General features: G+C 46.2%; 1 protein-coding gene across 2 annotated transcripts in view; it reads left to right on the top strand.

Moving 5' to 3' along the window:
* Positions 1 to 16478, top strand: part of PDE7A (phosphodiesterase 7A) — a gene marked incomplete at its 3' end in the record, with an annotated part of 93701 nt that extends 77223 nt beyond the window's left edge. Inside the window, exons 8-14 of one of the 2 annotated variants that reach the window (XM_079795860.1) lie at positions 5072 to 5203; positions 5395 to 5486; positions 7964 to 8108; positions 8638 to 8734; positions 9370 to 9450; positions 13373 to 13637; positions 16365 to 16478. In XM_079795860.1, the coding sequence (XP_079651986.1) occupies positions 5072 to 5203; positions 5395 to 5486; positions 7964 to 8108; positions 8638 to 8734; positions 9370 to 9450; positions 13373 to 13551 (726 nt within the window). Of the gene's footprint in view, positions 1 to 5071; positions 5204 to 5394; positions 5487 to 7963; positions 8109 to 8637; positions 8735 to 9369; positions 9451 to 13372; positions 13638 to 16364 lie in introns of those variants that run through there. The other variant, XM_079795861.1, reaches the window with a different exon arrangement.
* Positions 16479 to 19842: the final 3364 nt, after the last annotated feature.

Raw genomic sequence — 19842 nt, 5'->3', positions numbered from 1 at the left:
ATATGTTAGTTCAGTGTCATAATCTATGAGTAAGTGTACCAGTATTGGTGGTGTATGATCACGATGTTTTACTGCCAGGGCACACGGTCATACAAGTTTAGAGAGCAATGCCCTCATGTTACCTAAGTAAAAGCATGTCTCTTGGCCGGGCATGTGAAGTGCTGTACGAACACAAATCAGCCATTGCCGGGGAGGGGCTGCAGGCGGAGAAGCGGGGAGGTGGGGTGGTCAGGGGAGTTGGGCCTGAGATGAGGAGCAGTGGCCCAGTGATGAGAAGGGATTCATGAAAAGCAGGCGATACATGGAGCAAGGTGGTTGTTTTTTATCACTGAAATTTTCAGTCAGGTAAACTGTTTTCTGTGATTATTTTATTGTATCAAGTAAGATTAATAATGACGATTGGGAGCAGCAGTGTAATAGTTAGCTTACAGGATTGCCTTTTCTGATGTGCGCACATTGTGTTCGCTGTCCTGAGTGTGCCGTCCGCGGGAGAGGCTTGAGTTCCGACCGGACGAGGACTCTGCTCTCTGATGGCCCATAGCCTCCTTAGACAGTGGGGCCTCAGAAATAACCTCGCTTTTTAGATTCTTAATTGAGATCCAGTAAACAATTGCTGGTCAGCCTCACAAGGGGCACCACTTTGCCAGGGCTGACCGGCAGACCCTGAACGATGGATGAATGATTCACACACGTTTCTGTGAGAGAGGGCTAAGGTACTGCTTGGCTGTGGCCGCCAAGTAGCCCTGTCCGCCTGCCTCCTCTGGCTTTCTTTTTTTTTTTTTAATTTCTTTATTGATTAAGGTGTCACATATTTGTCCTCATCCCCCCATTCCCATCCCACACCCCTCCCCATGGATGCCCCAACCCTCTATTGAACTTAAGCATTGGTTAGGCTCATATGCATGCACACAAGACCTTTGGTTGATCTCTCCCCCCTCCCCCCACCCTCCCCTATCCTCCCTCTGAGGCCCGATAGTCCGATCGATGCCTCCTTGTTTCTGGTTCTGTTCTTGTTCATCAGTCTATGTTGTTCATCATTTCCCCTAGATGAGCAAAATCATGTGTCACTAGAGATATACTTATAAGAATTGAATGTGCGACGAGCAATAATAGTTATGCTGACAGGCAAATGAATCAGTCTGTAGTGAGTTTCTTTCTGTTCCAACAGTTCTTTTGAGACCCAATATCAATGTCCACCAGTTCCTTATGAGTACATGTCGGCACTGACCCCTCAGCTCTGGATGGTGGACAAATGGTGGTAATGCAGATCCGACTCCCTCTGGTTTGGTCTCGGCCGGATCCAGGGGCACGGCTTCACCCGGATCCAGGGGCCCACAGCCTCACCCGGACCCGGGATCCAGCCTCACCCGGATCTAGGGGCACACGGCCTCGCCCAGACCCAGGATTCAGCTTCATCCGGACCCAGGGGCGCATGGCCTCACCCGGACCCAGGGGCGCGTGGCCTCTCCCAGACCCAGGGTCGCGTGGCCTCACCCGGATCCAGGGGCCCACGGCCTCACCCGGACCCGGGACCCAGGCTCACCCGGATCCAGGGGCCCACAGCCTCACCCGGACCCGGGACCCAGGCTCACCCGGATCCAGGGGCCCACGGCCTCACCCGGACCTGGACCCAGGCTCACCCGGATCCAGGGGCCCACGGCCTCACCCTGACCCGGGGCCAGGCTCACCCGGATCCAGGGGCCCACGGCCTCACCCGGGCCCGGGACCCAGGCTCACCCGGATCCAGGGGCCCACGGCCTCACCCGGACCTGGGGCCAGGCTCACCCGGATCCAGGGGCCCACGGCCTCACCCGGACCCGGGACCCAGCCTCACCCGGATCCAGGGACACACGGCCTCGCCCGGACCCGGGACCCAGCCTCACCCGGATCCAGGGGCACACGGCCTCACCCGGACCCGGGACCCAGCCTCACCCGGACCCAGGGGCGCATGGCCTTGCCCGGACCCAGGGGCACGTGGCCTCACCCGGACCCGGGGCCCAGCCTCACCCTGACCCAGTTCCCAGCCTCACCCGGACCCAGGGGCACGCGGCTTCACCCGGATCCGGGACCCAGCGGGGTTTCATCTTCTTGATCCCAATTCCTGTTGGTCAATTCCCTCTCAGCAATTCCTTCGGCCATTTTCTCAGAGTTCCAGGGCAGCCACCGCAGAACTCGTTGGGCGGCGGGCTCGGCGAAGCTCCGGTGTGCCCGGTGCGCGGCGGCGGGCTGGTCCGGGGTGGCTGCATCGGCCCTTGGGTCTGCAGCGGTGGCCGGTCGCCGAGCGTGCGCACCTGGCCGCTTCCGGGGCATTGAGATTCTTGAAGGACTCGGAGGTCAGCAAGCGCGTAGTCTCCCACCCCATGTCTCCCAGGGGCTCGTCTGACCGTGCTCGTCGACCGCTGGGGGAACTGCGCCGAGCACGATCCAGGCCGCCATTGTGTCGCCTGAGCCGTAGTTTTTAAAGTGTGGTCTTTGGATCACCGGCATCAGCTTCATCCCGCGTACCCCTCTCTTTTATTCTAGATGTAGAGCATCTGCTCAGTCAGCCCTCCGGTGGTTCTGGATGGTGTCTGCTCTGCTCTCCCGTCGTAATCTCAAAATTGTTGTGGTAGGCAGCAATCAGGCTTCTGCCCTATGCCTCCATCTTGGTCCTTGTTTGTATAGTTAAGTCTTGATTGTTGTTGGTGTCACTGGGAGGAATTGTCCTCCAGGCCAATTGGCCGTGCGGACCCTCTGTGTCTATAAAGGAAGAGTTGCTGTGCGGGAGACACGTTTATGTGCCGGGTCTTGGTGCAGCAAGGCTTTGGCGCTCACTGCGTCTGCCTCTTGAATGTGTCCCTTATGGGAGTGGTTGAAATCTGGTGTCATCTCACACCAACCACTAGATGCCTTCGTTTCTGGGTCTCCAATGGAGTGTAGGTCAGCTACTGCCTGTGGCCCCTCAGCATGAATTACAGCATCCCTTATATTCCTGACCTGTTTCGGTGTCTTCCCCTTTTGGCTGCCTCCCTATCGCTCAGCTTCCCCAATCTCCCTAGGTGGTCGCTCTTGATACCCCCCTTTGTGGGCTGAGTGCAAAGTCTTGGTGTTGTTAAGCCTTGATTGCTGTTGGTACACTGGGAGGATGTGACCTCCAGTCCAATTGGCTGTGAGGATCAGCTGTGTCTATGCCGGGAGACAGCCCCATTCAACTAGACTTGCAAAATTGTAAAAGCCTCTGTGTTCAGCTTGGATGGGGCGGAGTTACAGGGCGGAGCCTACCGCCTTGGCTTCCCGTCAGCCCCGCCCTATGAGGTTCCTGTGTCTCAGTGTCCCTCTGTACTCCCAGCAAACACCTCTGAGAGAAAAGCGCCCTGGAGTTTCGCGCACTGCCAAACAGTCTAGTCTCTCCCCCAATGAATCTGGATTCCCAGATTCTCGCCCGGAACTGGGTTTCCGTGTAGTCAGAACTGGGGCTCACCGCAGTCTGGCGCTTTTGTCTCCTTCCCTCCAGGGTGACTCAGCGGCACAGTCAACAGCCCATCCTCCGCGCACAATCCCCTGCGCGCCTCCGGTGCTCTGCTCTTCGCCGCCTCTCTGCACCTCTGCCCCACAGCCCAGCTTTCCCCAGTATGAGCCTGGCTTCCCCGGGTCTTTCCCGGAACTGGGGTTCAGTGCAGTTGGAACTGGGGGTTCAGCACAGTCCGGAGCCCTTGTCTCCCTCCCGCTAAGGCAATCCAGCAGCACAGGCAACAGACCCTCCTCTGCGCACATTCCCATGCGCGGCTCCGGCGCAACTCCTCCGTGTCTCCGCCCCACAGCCCAGACTCCCCCAGCATGAGCCCGGCTTCCCAGGGTTTCGCCCGGAACTGGGGTTCAGTGCAGTCGGAGCTGGGGTTCAGCACAATCTGGCGCTTTTATCTCCTTCCCGCCAGAGAACGCCAGCCAGGCGGCCAGCCGCCCCTTCCTCTCCGGGTCTGTCTTCCCCGCACGCGCGCGGGCTCGTGTCTCCGCCCGTGTCTCCATACCTCAAGCTTTTACGGCTTCCCTGATTTTCCTTGTGGTCCTCTCTTTCCTTCTAATTGTGGGCATTTCAGTCAGCCAGCTTTCCTGTGGTTCTGGATGATGTCCGTTTTGATTTTTAGTTGTGTTTTTGAAATTGTTGTGCCTGGCTGTAGGTTAGGTGTTTAACCTATGCCGCCATCTTGGTTTCTCCGTCCCACCTCTGGCTTTCACTGGCATACCAGCTGGAACTAAAATTAACCTTAGATACAGTCAGCAAGGTCAGCATCCTTGAGAAAGTATGTGCTTTTACAAGGTCGGGTCTAAAAGACCAAACAGAGATTCTAGCAAAACACCCGGGGGATCGAACTTGTTTGGAAAAGTCAGGGTCCCCTCAGAGGCCCCGACCTTTCGGAGAATCCTCCTTACAAACATTCCAACCAAGTCCTGTGCTTCTCCACAAACAGTCTATAATAATAAAAGCATAATATGCTAATTAGACCGGATGTCCTTCCGGCCAACCTTCCAGACGAAGCCAGGGCTGCGAGAGAAGCCCGGGTCCCGAGTGCCAGAGGCAAGCCGGTGCCGGCAGCTGGTGGAGGAAGGCCTCCTCTTGCACGAATTTGGTGCATGGGGCCTCTAGTTTGTTGATAAAAATCTGTTAAGAGGGTAGATCTCATGTTAAGTGTTCTTATAATAAAAAATGTTTAACCTCATAGGTCTTTTCTGTTTGCTGTAATGGCTGTGGTAATAAAAATATACAAAAATGTGTTTATTGCTTCAGAACTATTCTTTTTTCAAATAGAATCTTTTTTGAGATGGCTTGTACTTTGCCATTGTGATTAAGCTTGTTTAAAATGAAGCTGTGGAAGGACGAGCTCACTAAGGTCCCGGGAAGGGGCTGTCCAATCTGCCTTCTCAGTGTCCGAGGGGCCATTCCAGCAGGCGCCAGCGGCCTTAGCGAACAGTCTGAAGACCAGGACGGGAGGACACTGGCAACACTGCCATTTGGGGCTCATTTAAACCCATTGCAGTGGGACAGAGTTGATTTCAAATATGACTGTAATTAATCTTCTTTTGTCAACTTTAGCTTGCCAACTCCGTAACTCCTTGGGATGTCTTGCTGAGCTTAATTGCAGCTGCCACGCATGATCTGGATCATCCAGGTGTTAATCAACCTTTCCTTATTAAAACGAACCATTACTTGGCAACTTTATACAAGGTTAGTGCAGTTTTATCATCAATATTTAATATTCTTGCATTCCTAAAAATGTTTCATGTTTTAAAGAAGTGAAAGTGGTTAACAAATGTTAGGATTTTAACCAGATTAATATTACTCCCAAATAATTATGTTCAGAAAGAGATTTATTACCATTAAATAACTCAGATATGCTTTTTTGTTTTCTCCTGTAGAATACCTCAGTCCTGGAAAATCACCACTGGAGATCTGCAGTGGGGTTATTGAGAGAATCCGGTTTATTCTCGCATATGCCGTTAGAGAGCAGGTAGGCTGGATTCAGACAAATTTAACTTGCTGTGAATGATGAAAATTAACCTGGCAAAACAATTTTATAAGGTTTTAAAATTACATTATTATGTTCAAGTTTTCCATAATTTTCAGGTTTTGTGGTGGAAGGTATTAAATTTAATGGGTAAATTATTTTCTTTTATAAATTTCTATAAAAATTTTAGTAATTTAAACCTGTTCTACAGTATAGTTAATAGTATTTTTTAGTGAATTATTATGAAAGATTATCCCATGGATTTGAGTACTATATAAAACTCCAAATGCACAATGGCTCAATCACAGTTTACTGCTTATTTATATAAATAGTATGACATATTTTCATTTTGTGCTAAACCTTAAGTTCTAGAAATAAATAGAAAGTAAACATTCTGTATAATAAATAGATTTATTAAAAATAAAGCTTCAAAACTGATGAGTAGTAAAAATCCTGCAGCTATAGGTCACTTCTGGAGTTACAGGATAAAATAATGAATGGAAAGAACAGAAAATACTAATATTTTAGAATAGATCATTTAATGTTAAGCAGGCCACTTGAAAGCCAATTAAAGAGCATTAATGTGAATGAGCCCAACATGACGGGGTTGCTAACAAACTCGTGTCATTGTCCATAAGCCAAGGTTCAGTGGTGACTGCCTCACAGAGCAGGTGCCGTAGGAAAGCCATGTCAGTGGTTGTGTAAACCAACTAATTCTAGCAAGAAGGTGAGGCCTGAAACTATGTTGGGTATTAAAATTTAGGTTACTATCACAGTTCTTTCCTTTTTCCCTTTCATGATTTAAAAACTTGCATGTTTTGTGTAATGACCATAAGAAAAAAGCTGGACTTTATTTTTTATTTTTTTAAACTCTTTATTCATGAATACCATTTGGAGTTATGACAGTACTTCTGGTAAGTAAAATTGCTTCTTGCTGAATACAGATATAAAAATTGCTCAAACCATACAGTGTTTGTATATAGAAAGTATCTTTTCCTTGACTAAGGTAGATTAAAATGTTTGCTTTGTTATACCTTTTTATCGTGTTTTGCATTTGATAATGAACCCCCTTTTAAATTCTCAGATTTAATACAAGTAAAAACTGAAACTAAGGAACTCTACACAACAGCATTCTTTGGATGTTGTTTTTTCTGTATTTCAATATTGTGAGCCTTTTAATCTATTGACAGCTCTGATCATTATACAAAGATAATGTTTGCTATGGCCCATTGAAACAAAAGGCAGGTTTTTATTTTATTTTAATCCTCACCCAAGGATATGTTTATTGAATTTAGAGCGGAAGGAAGGGAGGGAGAGGGAGAGAGGTGGCAAGAGAGAGTGTGTGGGGTAGGGGGGAGAGAGAGAGAGAGAAAGAAAGAAAGAGAGAGAGAGAGAGAGAAACATCTATGTGAAACATTGATAGGTTGCTCCGGCACATGCCCCAACTGGGGACGGACCCATAACCTTTTGGTTTACAAGTTGACACTCCAACCAACTGAGCCACCCAGCCAGGCAAAAGGCAGGACTTTTTTTTTTTAAGTTTATTTCTCTTGTTATTTGATTTGAGACGGTTTTTTTTAATATGGATTTGTTTGTTTGTTTGTTTTGTTGTTGTTGTTAATCCTCATGGAAGACTTTTTTTCCATTAATTTTTAGACAGTGAAAGGGAGGGGAGAGACAGACAGACATCGATGTGAAAAAGGCACGTCGATTGGTTGCCTCCCACGTGCGCCCCAACCGGGGCCAGGGACCGAACCTGCAACCCAATGAGCCCTTGATCGGAGAATCAAACCTGGGACCCTTCAGTACTTGGGCCAGTGCTCTAACCACTGAACCACACCTGCCAGGGCTAAAATATCATATATTTTTAATTTATATTAACATGTTACCTTTTACCTTCCAGAAAATTTCAGTAGTCATTTAGATGATTGACTCTTGAGTATACATATACGGCTGTATACAACTGTTGAACTATACATATAATTGGATCTAAACTTTCTCAAACCTTTTGGTGGGATTTCATCGGGCATTTTAGTCAAAATGTCTATAGGGTCGGTTGTTGAATGGACTCTTTTCCCTCCTTTTGAAACTTCCTTCTGCCTTCCAGATCTCAGGCACCAGAAAAGAAACCCAGAGTTGTTTACCCTCAGCACATCCCAGCAAAGAATTTTCACAGAAAATATACCAGTCTTACTGTTTTTATAGGCAAATAATTCCACCTTGGCTGGAAAAATAAAAGGCACTCTTTTGAGGATGTTTGCATATCAATATTTTCTACAAACTCTTGGTTTTAGTTTTGATTATTTTTGTAGTTTTTTTATGCATTATTTAAAATTCATTTTTTTGTGATAGGTTAAAAGTTGAGTGGCAATTAGAATATATCAGGGCTCTATAAAGCTTTCTGAATATTAAGAAAAAATTAATAAGTAACTATTTAATTGAAAGTCTTGTATTTTCTTTTTATATTTTTCTAATTTCAGGAAACAAATGGAGACTCAGATAGGTGCTTTGATACTAGCCACAGACATCAGTCGCCAAAACGAGTATCTGTCGTTGTTTAGGTCCCATTTGGATAGAGGCGACTTATGCCTGGAAGATGCCAGACACAGGCATTTGGTTTTACAGGTAAATGGGGCTTGGGAAGATTCTATTTCTAGGTAAATCATGTGACTATTAGACTGAAAATGAAATATTCGAGGGCTGTGTGCAGAGTGGCTGAGTCGTGAGAGAAAGCTGTGGGTTTCCTTCCAGGAGGGAGAGCCCACTCCCCGGAGAGCACCGTCGATTTGCATTGTTCGCACTCGGGATTCCTAACAAAAATGGTTTTTGCAAGAGCATTTTATTTTAATAAGTTCTCACTTATTAAAGTTTAAGAAAAAAATGGACAGGGAATTGGGTGATGTATTTGTCACTTTCTGGTTAATCCAGGCCTTGTGCTGGGCTGTGCGGTTAGGTTTGCAGTCTTGCAGCATTTCTGGAGAAATGGTTGGTAGACCTAATAGGGTCATAAAAGTAACATAAAAGGTGAATTTCCTGTTGCAGTATTTTTTCCTTTTTTTAAGTTGTTATTTTGCCACTATTAGAGTAGATTTAAACTTATTACATTTGGAATTTTACTTTTTTCTTAAAATGATGTTACTGTTTTGCTTGCTAGATGGCTTTGAAATGTGCTGATATTTGTAACCCATGTCGGACCTGGGAATTAAGCAAGCAGTGGAGTGAAAAAGTAACAGAGGAATTCTTCCATCAAGGCAAGTTACAGTACTGAACGCTAATTAATCTATTCAGCTCATTTTCTTAGCATTATGTGAATAAAATAACTCGGACATTTATAGGAGGCCAGTGGTAGATACTTGATATTTTTAGTGACAGTTTACAGTAGATGCACATATATCCAATAATGTACAGACTGAGCATGTTTTGAAAATTAGCAGCTCTCTTCAAATCGTCGGATGTGTGTGCATGCATTTATGAATCGGCATCAGTGAGGTTGGAAATTTTGCTGAATGGAAAGACTTTGTTGACCTTGCCCTCCTGTCCTGTGGGGAGGGCGTGGCCATATGAACACATAAGACATTTTTGTGCTTTAAACCCGGGAACCAAGGATCTTCATTTCATGCACCTTCCTTTTAGAAATCTAAGATTTAAATAAAAATGCTGGCAGGACTACAGTGTTGGGGTAAAACCCCTGGTAAATGTCTCCCGCCTCCTCCGTCTGAGGTAGGCTTTGTTCTGGGCCAACCATGTGAAGAGCCACCAGGAGGCTTCCTCTCGGGAGTAACTGTGCTGCCTGTTTTTGAGGACCTGACAGGTAAGATGTAGACTTTGGTGACGTACAGTGGGTGTGCTCCACATTAACAGTTCCGTCTCTTTTGTTCATTTCTAGGAGACATAGAGAAGAAGTATCATTTGGGTGTGAGTCCGTTTTGTGATCGTCAGACTGAGTCTATTGCCAACATCCAGATTGGTAACTATACATGGATACGGGCCAGTTAGAAAAATGCCACTGATTGGAACTTTGTCAAGAAAAAGAGATACACATTTGAAATACAGAATATTACAATTATGCTCATTTAAACAATCTAAAATTTTATTCTTGTCTTATTTTGCTCTTATAATTACTCTCATTTGACCATAAGTTGTAAAAAGCATAGTTTTTACAGAACATGTAACAGCTCCTTTTTTGTGTGTTCTAAAATGGAAATGCGCTTTTTGCATAATTCTGGGACGTGAAAAGGTGACCACTGAGCTGAATGGAATGTGAGCAGTTTGCACTGCTTGCTCTTCTTGTTTATCACTGCCGCTCGGTTTAGTAATTCCTCCGCCTCTTGCACAGGCCTCTTGAAATCTTGCCTCGATTTGTCCCTTCAGTCTTCACCCCAATAACTTCCCCTCGTTTACTGAGAGCAGCCGAGCAGCCGAGGACCTTCCAGTGGCCCCAAGTCCCCGCTGCGCCTTCAGCTCATGGGCTCCTTTTCCTCGTCCTGTCCTCCAGAAGCCACTTCCTCTCTGCCGGGCAGGCCGCGTCCTCTGCCGGCCTCAGGGCCCTCCTGGCCTTTGTGACCCGCTCCTGAGCCAGCACTGCGGGGGCCGAGGGCCCGGAGAGCCATGTGTGAGGGACCGTACCTGCAGGAAGAAGCGGAGGAGACTCCTGTGGTGGACGCTGGGCAGTGGTGGCAGGACAGACGGGCGTGGGCCGGGCGTATCGGATAACTCGGCAAGGGTTCGAGGAATGACTAATTTTGGTCGCTGCTATGCAATAGGGCCTTTGAGAATTAGACTGAACGTAGTGAAATGTGTACACGGATTTTAGAAAGGTAAAGCTTCTAGACAGTCAGAAGAGAGCAAATACTGTGGCTAAGACTCTGAAAAGAGGACTGCTGTCGGCTCAGATTCAGAACTGTAATTCCTGTGTAATGGCCGAGGGTCCTGTGTGGAAGATAGCGGGTCGTACTGACCTGCCTGCGGAGGGATGGTGGGGAGGAGTCGGCGGGAAGGGGTGGCACAGACCTGTAGAAGTGGGGCAGGAACGCGGCTCAGCCAGGAAAGCTGAGGTTTTCAGAGGGTAAGACAGGGCGTAGATCTGCTCCGGCTCTCAAGGAGACTTGTCTTCAAGTGGGGAAGAACAGGTGGCATGTCGGCAGAGGAACGGAGGCCAGGTGAATGGGTCGTCAGCTCACTCTAGCTACTTTAAATGGCTTTGCCTGAGCCAAGGACTCCTAGCTTAATGGGAGAACTTGCAAATGAGGTTTCTAAAAGTTGCAATATTTAAAAGGGAAAAGAAGCCAGATGCCTTAAACTGTTCCTTAGGTCTTGTCAGTATTGCAAAGTTCTGGAATGGATTATCAGAGGGGCGGGGATAGGTAAGTGATCGTCATAGTTCACATCTCCTGACTCCTCACAACCGCCATAGGGGACAGGCGATGCTGGTGTTCTCTTGTTCAGATGGTTTGTTTGCCCAGTTTATACAGTTAACAGGGGTTGGGCTTTCTGATGTCAACCCCCAGGTAAAGGGGGCTTAGGAAGATTCTATTTCTAGGGTAAGTCATGTGACTGTTAGAACAGATTCTGTGCTAAGCAGTGACTACTGGGAGCCAGCACAGTCAGTACATAGAAGTCATGTTTCATTAATAGCATTTCCTTCTGTGATAGGAATACTGGTGTCATTGACTGAGGATATCACGTACTGGTAAGAGCAAGGCATTTGGCCAGGCGTCCGTAGGATCTGCGATGCTCGAGCGCATGGCTAGTGCAGGTCAGCGCAGGTCAGCGGACTCACAGGTGGCTGAGCAGCTGGCGGCGTCCTGCCCTCCGAGCAGGTGCTGCATGGCCGGCCGGGCCCATGGCCCCAGCATGTTCACATTTATCAGCTACTTAAGACCTAATGAAGTTCAGGCTAACACAGAGCCAGAGTGATAGTTAATGTGTTTGATGTTAGAGGCAGGATCCTAAAGCTCCCAACCATTTGGAAGGAACAGTTTGGAGAATCAAATAAGAGGAGTCACGGGAAGCCCGTGAGCACGAGGTTCTGCGTTTGGTGCAAAACTCCAGCTGCTCGTGCCTGAGCTTGGCCCCTGGAAGAGACGGCGCTGGGTGGCTGGCCCTGCCCGCCCTGGTGTGAGGACGGCGCCCAAAGCTGCCGTTCGGTGCTGTGGGGGCATCTTCTGTGTTTGTCTCCTTCTCACCAGAACGCAGCTCCTTGAGGGCAGATCTTGTGGCCTTATTCACTGCTCTGCCCCGGCCACCCAACACAGTGCCGGCACATAGTAGGTTCTCGGCTTGTGTGGGGGGGAAACAGAAGAAATGGAAGAAAGCCTTATTTCTGATCCTAACTGCTTTTTCAGATTCCATCATTTGTACACTTAAGAAAATCCAACCATCAGACCACATCTGACTTTTTAAATTAAAAGTAGTGGGTGCTGCCTGCTTTAATCTTAGTGAGATTTGTTGGCTGAATGGCACCTGTGTTGTCTATGGTCAACATGGTCTTTTGCTGCAAAGACAAAGTTTTAGAGAAGAAGAAAATTTAAAAGCTGGCTTACATAAGCGGCGATAGAATTTGGATGTACATTTTCCCTGTCCTTAACAGATCAAAAGTTAGGAAGATAATGTTATTTGTTTCTCCTAATATATATTATTTCATTGATGAGGCATTTTCTGGGAGGCTTCCACCCCCCACCGCCACCCCCCCGTGTAAGAGACTCTGTAGCATTAAATCAGATATAAAGTACACTGGAGTGTTGTTTAAAGATGCAGACAGTCCTGAAATCACTCCTTTTCCTTTTCTGACTATGAATTAAGGAGATCAGTATAGGAGTTATTTATAAAGTAGGACCCTGGTACACTTTTGATGTCCACTTTAATAATTGCTTTAATCTCCTCTGTTCTTTTTAGACTCATAATTTTTGTCAGAAGTTTGGGCTTATGTTGAATTCTAAGTTAAATAAAATGGCTTATAGCCCTAGCCGGTTTGGCTCAGTGGATAGAGCATCGGCCTGGGGACTGAAGGGTCCCAGGTTTGATTCCGGTCAAGGACACATACCTTGGTTTCAGGCTCCTCCCCAGCACAGGCCCTGGTCGGGGTGCATGCAGGAGGCAACCAGTCGATGTGTTTCTCTCACATCGATGTTTCTCTGTCTTTCCCTCTCTCTTCCACTATCTCTAAAAAACCAGTGGGAAAATATCCTCGAGTGAGGATTAAAAAAATAAAAATAAATAAAATGGCTTATTTTAACCATGACTAGGTGTGAAGATTACCATCCCTGAGGGTGTACAGAGGGGTCACCCCAGCTCCCCTGCAGTTCAAGCCTCGTCCCCGCAGTGCTGGCGTAGCCCCCTCTTGGCCTCCAGGTGCCTCCTGGGGACGTCTCTGCGTGGTGCTTCGCCCGTCCTCAGTCCGCATGGCCTCGGTGTTTGCTTCATAACAGGACGTGGTTGTGCAGCTGAGAGGAGTCATCAGAAAGATTTGATATGTTTGTCAGTTCACCTTTAAGTTGCTTAGGAAATAGATTCTTCAGAAAAGACTTGTAAATTTATACATACAGAACCTTTTGAAAAATAAGGTTTAGGTAACATTGGAATAGAACTTGAGAGTAAACACTGTAGAGAAGTTTTAAAGATAAAGTTTCAGCCCAGCCAGCGTAGCTCAGTGATTGAGCATCGACCTATGAACCAGGAGGTCACAGTTCGATTCCCAGTCAGGGCACATGCCCAGGTTGGCGGGCTCCATCCCCATTATGGGGCGTGCAGGAGGCAGCTGATCAGTGATTCTCTCTCATCATTGATGTTCCTATCTCTCCCTCCCTTCCTCTCTGAAATCAATAAAAATATATTTAAAAAAATAAAGTTTCAGAACATGCGTTGACACCTTTTTCTCTTTTTTTCTTAAGGTTTTATGACATACCTAGTGGAGCCTTTATTCACAGAATGGGCCAGGTTTTCCAATACCAGGCTGTCCCAGACGATGCTCGGCCACGTGGGGCTGAACAAAGCCAGTTGGAAGGGACTGCAGAGAGAACAGCCCGGCAGTGAGGACCCCGAAGCTGCATTCGAGGAGTTGAACTCATAGTTATTACCTCAGGAAACCGGTTATCATTACCCAGAACCAGTGGACAGGCTGCCTCCTGGAGGTCAGAACGTGCCGTGGGGCTGGAGGTGAGGGAACTGACTCTCGACTGCAAGGTTTCCGGGTGGATGATGCCAGGATCTCCTCTGTCGGTCACTTGAACCCACTTTTTAATGATGAGACCTGAACACACAGCAATATGGACATGGCTCTCATGGGAAACCTTGAATCTGCAAAGCCCAGCAGGAGTGAATCCGAAAGGAGAAGCAAAGGAAGTTGTGCAGAGTGCCAGGTGTTTCTCAAAGCATTTACTCTGCGAACATGAAACTTGAACTGAATCTTTCAGCAGAAATCTCTTGGACTTTAACCAGTCTCATGCAACCTTGTGTGTCTGTACCTCCCGCTAAGTTCTCTGAGAAACGGGAATGTGAAGTGCCCAGCTCTGCTGCCTCTGGCCAGACTCGATGTTTACAATCCGCTCTGAAATGCTGGTTCTGCATTTGCCTTGGAGCATAATTGCTAAGGAACCACTAAGAATTTTAAAGATCAAACTAAACTGCAGCTCCTTCCCCCTGGTTTGCCTTTCTTCTCCTTTGGATGCCACCAAAGCCTCCCATTTGCTCTGGTTTTATTTGTGCACTGAAAACCGTGCACTCCCATAGCGTGCGCCAAGCTTCCCTCCAGTGCTCTTCGGCAGTGCACTTCTTTTAACGCTTAGTTTTAATTTGGGGCGGGCGGGAAGAGCACCCGGTCCTAGCTGTATTATGATTCTGCAGTGAAGACATTGCATGTTGTTTTCACTACTGTACACTTGACCTGCACATGCAAGAAAAGGTGGAATGTGTAAACACCATAATCAGCTCAGGGTATTGCCAATCTGAAATAAAGTGGGATGGGGAAGTGTGTCCTTCAGAGCAAGGGTACTAAAGCCCCTTTCGCTGCAGTGAGAGGTATGTTGTGTGTGGATGGGCGGATGTGTGTCTGTGTGCATGTTGTGCATGTGTGACTGTGCATGTGTTCTATTTATCCTTGTGGGAAAGGATTGGACATGGACGCTTTTATTTATTTTAGAATGTGACATGATGAGCAGCCACACCTGGGGGAGGGGGGAGGGAGCTGTAACAGATCGCTCCAGTTGCCTTAAACTATGCACAAAGCTAAGTGACCAAACTTCTTGTTGTGATTTGAAAAAAGTGCATTGTTTTCTTGTCTCCCCCCTCTCCCCTTTTTGATGAAACGTGACCCTTTGATGGGCCTTTTGATGTGAACAGATGTTTTCTAGGACAAAAATCTAAGGACTAATTTTAAACTTAAAACATTCCACTTTTGTAATTTGTTTTATGTATAGTAAGCACAACTGTAATCTAGTTTTAAGAAAAACCAGTGCTTTCTTTTAGTTCAATTGTATTTCCCTTGTTACTGTAAAAGACTGTTTATCAATTATGTTTACAGTTTGTTGCAACAGCCATTTTCTTGGGAGAAAGCTTGAGTGTGAAGCCATTTGTAAAAGGCTTTGCCATACTCATTTTAATATGTGCCTGTTGCTGTTAACTTTTGATAAATAAAAAGCTACCTTTTCACATTTTATCTTTGATATTTACCTTATAATAAGTCCTTTGGAAATCATAATGCTAAGTTTCTAGGAAATCAAAGATGTAGCTTCTTGGTAGCGTTCACACATCAGATGTTTATTCAGGCAGAGCTGGGTGCAGGCACAATCCTCTGGGGTGATCTGCACCTCACCACTGAGCAGGCCGAGGCCCTGGTTACCACGTCTGCTCAGAGGCCAGCTTTTGAGCCCAGACCTCTCGACCCCACACAGCCTTTTGTTCCCACAGTTGGAAATTGCATAAGACTCAGCACCTCTTGCAAGTACTACAGTACTACCTGTATTGGCCCTTTTAAAGTAATAAGAAACGGCCACTTAATTCTACTTGATTGATATCAACGTAAGAAAGGTACCACTGGGCCTCTTCTGTATCTTCCCAAGCCCAGTTCCGTCGAAGGGAGGCAGTGCTGACTCTAAAATCCCATTGTCATTATTGGCATAGAAGAGTGACACCTAATAGAAATGTAATGTGAGCCACATTAGTGATTTTCAATTTACTAGTAGCCACATCGAAAAAAGAAAAAATACCATTTATTCCAATATGATATATATGTAATTATTTCAATATGTAATTATAAAAAGCAGTTGAATTGTTTAAATTCTTTTCTTTGATACAGCCTTTGAAATGTGGTATTTTACACTTACAGTGTATTCTAGTTCATACTAGCCACATTTCAAATGCCCAATATCCATGTGGGGTAGTGGCTACCATATGGGACAGTGTGGGCACAGAAGTCTGATGGTGGCAAAGCTGGATGTTCCTGAGAAAAGTCAACTGGCCAGTCATGAGGTGGCATCACCTTGGTAAATTGGATGCATCCAAGTTTGTTTGTTTGTTTTTTATTTCAGAAAGGGAGGGAGGGAGAGAGAGAGAAACATCTATGATGAGAGAGAATCACTGATCAGCTGCCTCCTGCACGCCCCCAACTGGGGATCGAACCTGCAATCCGGGTATGTGCCCTTGACCAGAATCGAACCCAGGACCCTTCTGTTCGCAGGCCGATGCTCTATCCATTGGGCCAAACCGGATAGGGCTGCATCCAAGATCTTTAAAGCTTCAGAGACCTGGTGTGTCCGCACATGGAGAGGGGAACTATCTCATAGCAAACTCACATGAACAAAGCTCACAGTAACTGATGTGTTTAAAGAGTGTTAATATTTAAATTTACAATGGGATATGTAACTGTCAATCATTCTCTCCCTTTAGGCAGATCTTCTTGGCAAGCCAGATTGTGATCAGCCGGTTACTTGGTGAGCATGGATTCTGAGCAAGGCAAGCAAGTTGCCTCATGCATCCGTCTCCCTCTGGGGCCATACCTGCTGATGCCGTGTTTATGGAACAGGGTTCCCTCTTCCTGTGGACGATGCTAGAGGTTCTCTGCCATTCGCTGCTTCTCCACATCAGCTTCTGATTGGCACTTGCAGTAGATATGTCAGTACCTTCAGCCTTGTCTCCTTTGAACTGGCCTGGGCTCCATCTGCCTGTGTCTGATTGATGGCTTTTGCTCTGATCCACTATGTTTCTTACTGATGTTCAAAGGATTGTCTTATTTCCACTCTCAGGGGGAGACTTCTCAGTGTTGCTCTCATTTCCTGCCCAACACATATAATAAACTGGTTTTTTTGTTACGTTACGTATATGTGGGAATCACTGTCTATACTGCTTTTTGAAATATGACCTATGTTCCTTGAACATTAATTTTCTAGAAAAATTTGAGAAAACAGTTCAGTAATTTAGAAGATCACATTTGAAATAATTAGATATATTATGGAACGGAATGCAAAATTTTAAAGATAAAACAGGAGACTTCAAAGAATTGTTGAGCATAATGTAGCAGCCCATTGGGGTTCCAGGCCCAATTCTTCAGTTGTGGGGGGCATCTGCTATGCTTGGGGGTAAAGTCCTTGGAGAGAAAATTTTGGCAAGCCTTAGCTGAATGAGAAAGTATCTGGTTCCTGTCAGTATTTATACTCTGTAAATGTGATGGTTCATAATGATTCTCTGTATAAAATAACTATTTTATGTCCTTTGCAAACCTGGGAAATATATTTGTACCTAACATACAGATTTAGAGGTGCTAATAATTCTTTGAAGATTCCTGTAACAGTCTCTTTTTCCAAAATGCTTTGTCTCTTAAAGCTTTCACTTTTCTTAAAACTTTAAAACTTTTACATCAGAGATTTACAATGTTTTCATGTGCACTTTTTTAAATGTATATTTTGTTTAAATCCCCTCCTAATCAGTACCTCCTTGCTTGGGAAAATATATAATGACTGATAGCTACTGCGCATTCAGTAATGTTTTTAAATAAATGTGCATATTAAACACCATTGGATCAGCAGACATTGGAAGCCTAAGTTTGTGCAGATATGTGCAAGATTGAGTCTGAGCCACTCCTTGCTTGCTGTGGATCTGCAGACAACCTGGCTTCTGGAAGGCCCCAGAAGTCCACGGTGGAATGAGGGGGGTGAGCTGACTGGTGCGTGTCTGGGGCAGGGGGCGGGAGACAAGTTCTCCATCTTGTCTGGTGCTCAGCATAGGGCTAGCGTAAATTGGGCAATCAATAAGAGGTTGTTGAGTAAATGACTTGGTGGTTTAATTATGTTTCCTTTGTAGCTGTCATTAAGAGAAATTATACTGAAACTGGTCTGTTTATGCTGAAGTGTGTGGTAAGCAATACCCAAGCTCCTGTTGTGTGCACAGCACTGCGCTGGGTGTAATAAAGGCACTAAAAGTTCCAGAACATGGTCTCTGTTATCAAAGTGTTTTTGGTGACAAACTGGTGTGTGAAGTGTTTGTTATTCAGTATGGCAGGTCTCCATATTCTACAAATGAATGCAAGGTGTCAGACTGTTTAGAATGAATGGTTTAGTTCATTAATTTTCTTCCATATTATCTTTGTTTCCAATGCTTTCTAATCATTCTCCATCTCACTTATTGAATTCTTCAGCTCCAGAATTTGGTTCTTTATTGTCTCAATCACTTTGGTAAAGTACTTGTGTTCACTAATTGTATTCCTGAGTTCCTTGAACTGCCTTTCTGAGTTTTCTTGGCTCTCCTTGGTTTTTTTCATGACTGCGATTTTGAATCCTCTGGCATTTACATCACAGTCTTCCATGACTTCGAGTTTGATTGCTGAAGAACTGTCGTTTTCTTTGTGTGACCTGGTTGTTCATGTGATTAATGTGTGGTGCATCTAAGTAGGGAGCACCTTTCTTATTTCAGGATGACACTTAAGAGGTCTTTCTTTCGTTTCAGTAGATGGCTGTTTGTAGGACAGCTTTCTCTTTTACCTGTGCTCCTTGCACCCCTGCAGTGGTGGTGGTGGTGGTGGTGATGGGGTGTCCCTGCTGTGTCTGGGTCACCTGGGTCTCGGGGCACCACCCCTGTGGAGGACATGGTGTGGGGGGTTGACACATGGCGCTGTTGATCTGGTTCCCTATGGTCAGAAGCCGTGGATGCATCTCTGCTGCTGCTACTGGGCTCCGCCATAATCAAGGGAGGGAGCCAGGTTTTCAGGCACCAATGCTGCTTCTGCCTCTTATCTTCCCTGGGGGCTGGACCCCAACTCCTCCACCTCTACGTTAGCTGGGGCTGAGGCAGGGGAACCAAGTCTACAGGCAGTCCCTGTCCTTCCCCCCATCTCGCCTCCCCTGTAAACTGAGGTGTGGGTCTCGTGGGTGTGCTCGTGTTTGGAGCAGAGAAACCTTTGTTGGGTTACAGGTGTCCACAGGTGCAGATTTCAGAGGAAATACAAAGGGGTCTTCTCCACTGTGGTGCTGGCTGTATTTTTTTAATCCTCACCCGAGGATTAAATATTTTCCCATTAATATTTAGAGTGGAAGAGAGAGGGAAAGACAAATATCCATGAGAGAAACACATCCATTGGTTGCCTCCTGCAAGCGCCTGGGCCAGGGTGGAGCCTGCAACTGAGGTACGTATGTGCCTCTGACCGGAATCAAACCCAGGACCCTTCAGTCCGCAGGCCGACTCTCTAGCCACTGAGCCGAACTGGCTAGGGCACTATATGATTTTTAAAAAATCTTTATCTGAGGATGAGGATATGTTTTATTGGTTTTTTAAAAAGAGAAACACCAATTGTTTACCTGTAGCCCCAACTGGGGATTGAGCCTTCAATCTAGGTATGTGCCCTGACTGGGAATTGAACCCACAACCTTTGGTGCACAGGACAACATTCCAACCAACCTAGCCACCCGGCTACAGCTAGCTGAGATTCTTCAGCATAAATTTTAAGTTTATTGTTGTTTTTTTAATATGTTTATTGATTTCAGAGAGGAAGGGAGAGGGAAACATCGATGATGAGTATTGATGAGCTGCCTCCTGCACACCCCCTACTGAGGATTGGGCCCACAACCCAGGCATGTGCCCTGACCTGGAATCAAACCCTGACCTCCTGGTTCATAGGTCAATGCTCAACCACTGAGCCACACTGGGCGGGCTAAGTGTTTATTATTGAGCCATATCCTATAAAGAATCAGGAGGCTGCATGATATCCCAAGTTCTTTATTTTAGCTGAAATTTATATATCAGACTTTTCGAAGGAATGTTTAAAGTTCCTAGTCAAACATTTGCATTTTCACCTAAGAATCATCACCAGATAGGGGGTTAGTTTTCCATTGTGGGGAACAGAGCCGCACTCAGATTTCTTCAGGCTTCCTGGGGC

Source organism: Cnephaeus nilssonii, assembly GCF_951640355.1.
Source record: "Cnephaeus nilssonii genome assembly, chromosome: 18".
NCBI classification, from domain to species: Eukaryota; Metazoa; Chordata; class Mammalia; order Chiroptera; family Vespertilionidae; genus Cnephaeus; species Cnephaeus nilssonii.
This window is presented reverse-complemented; position numbering and strand designations above follow the sequence as displayed.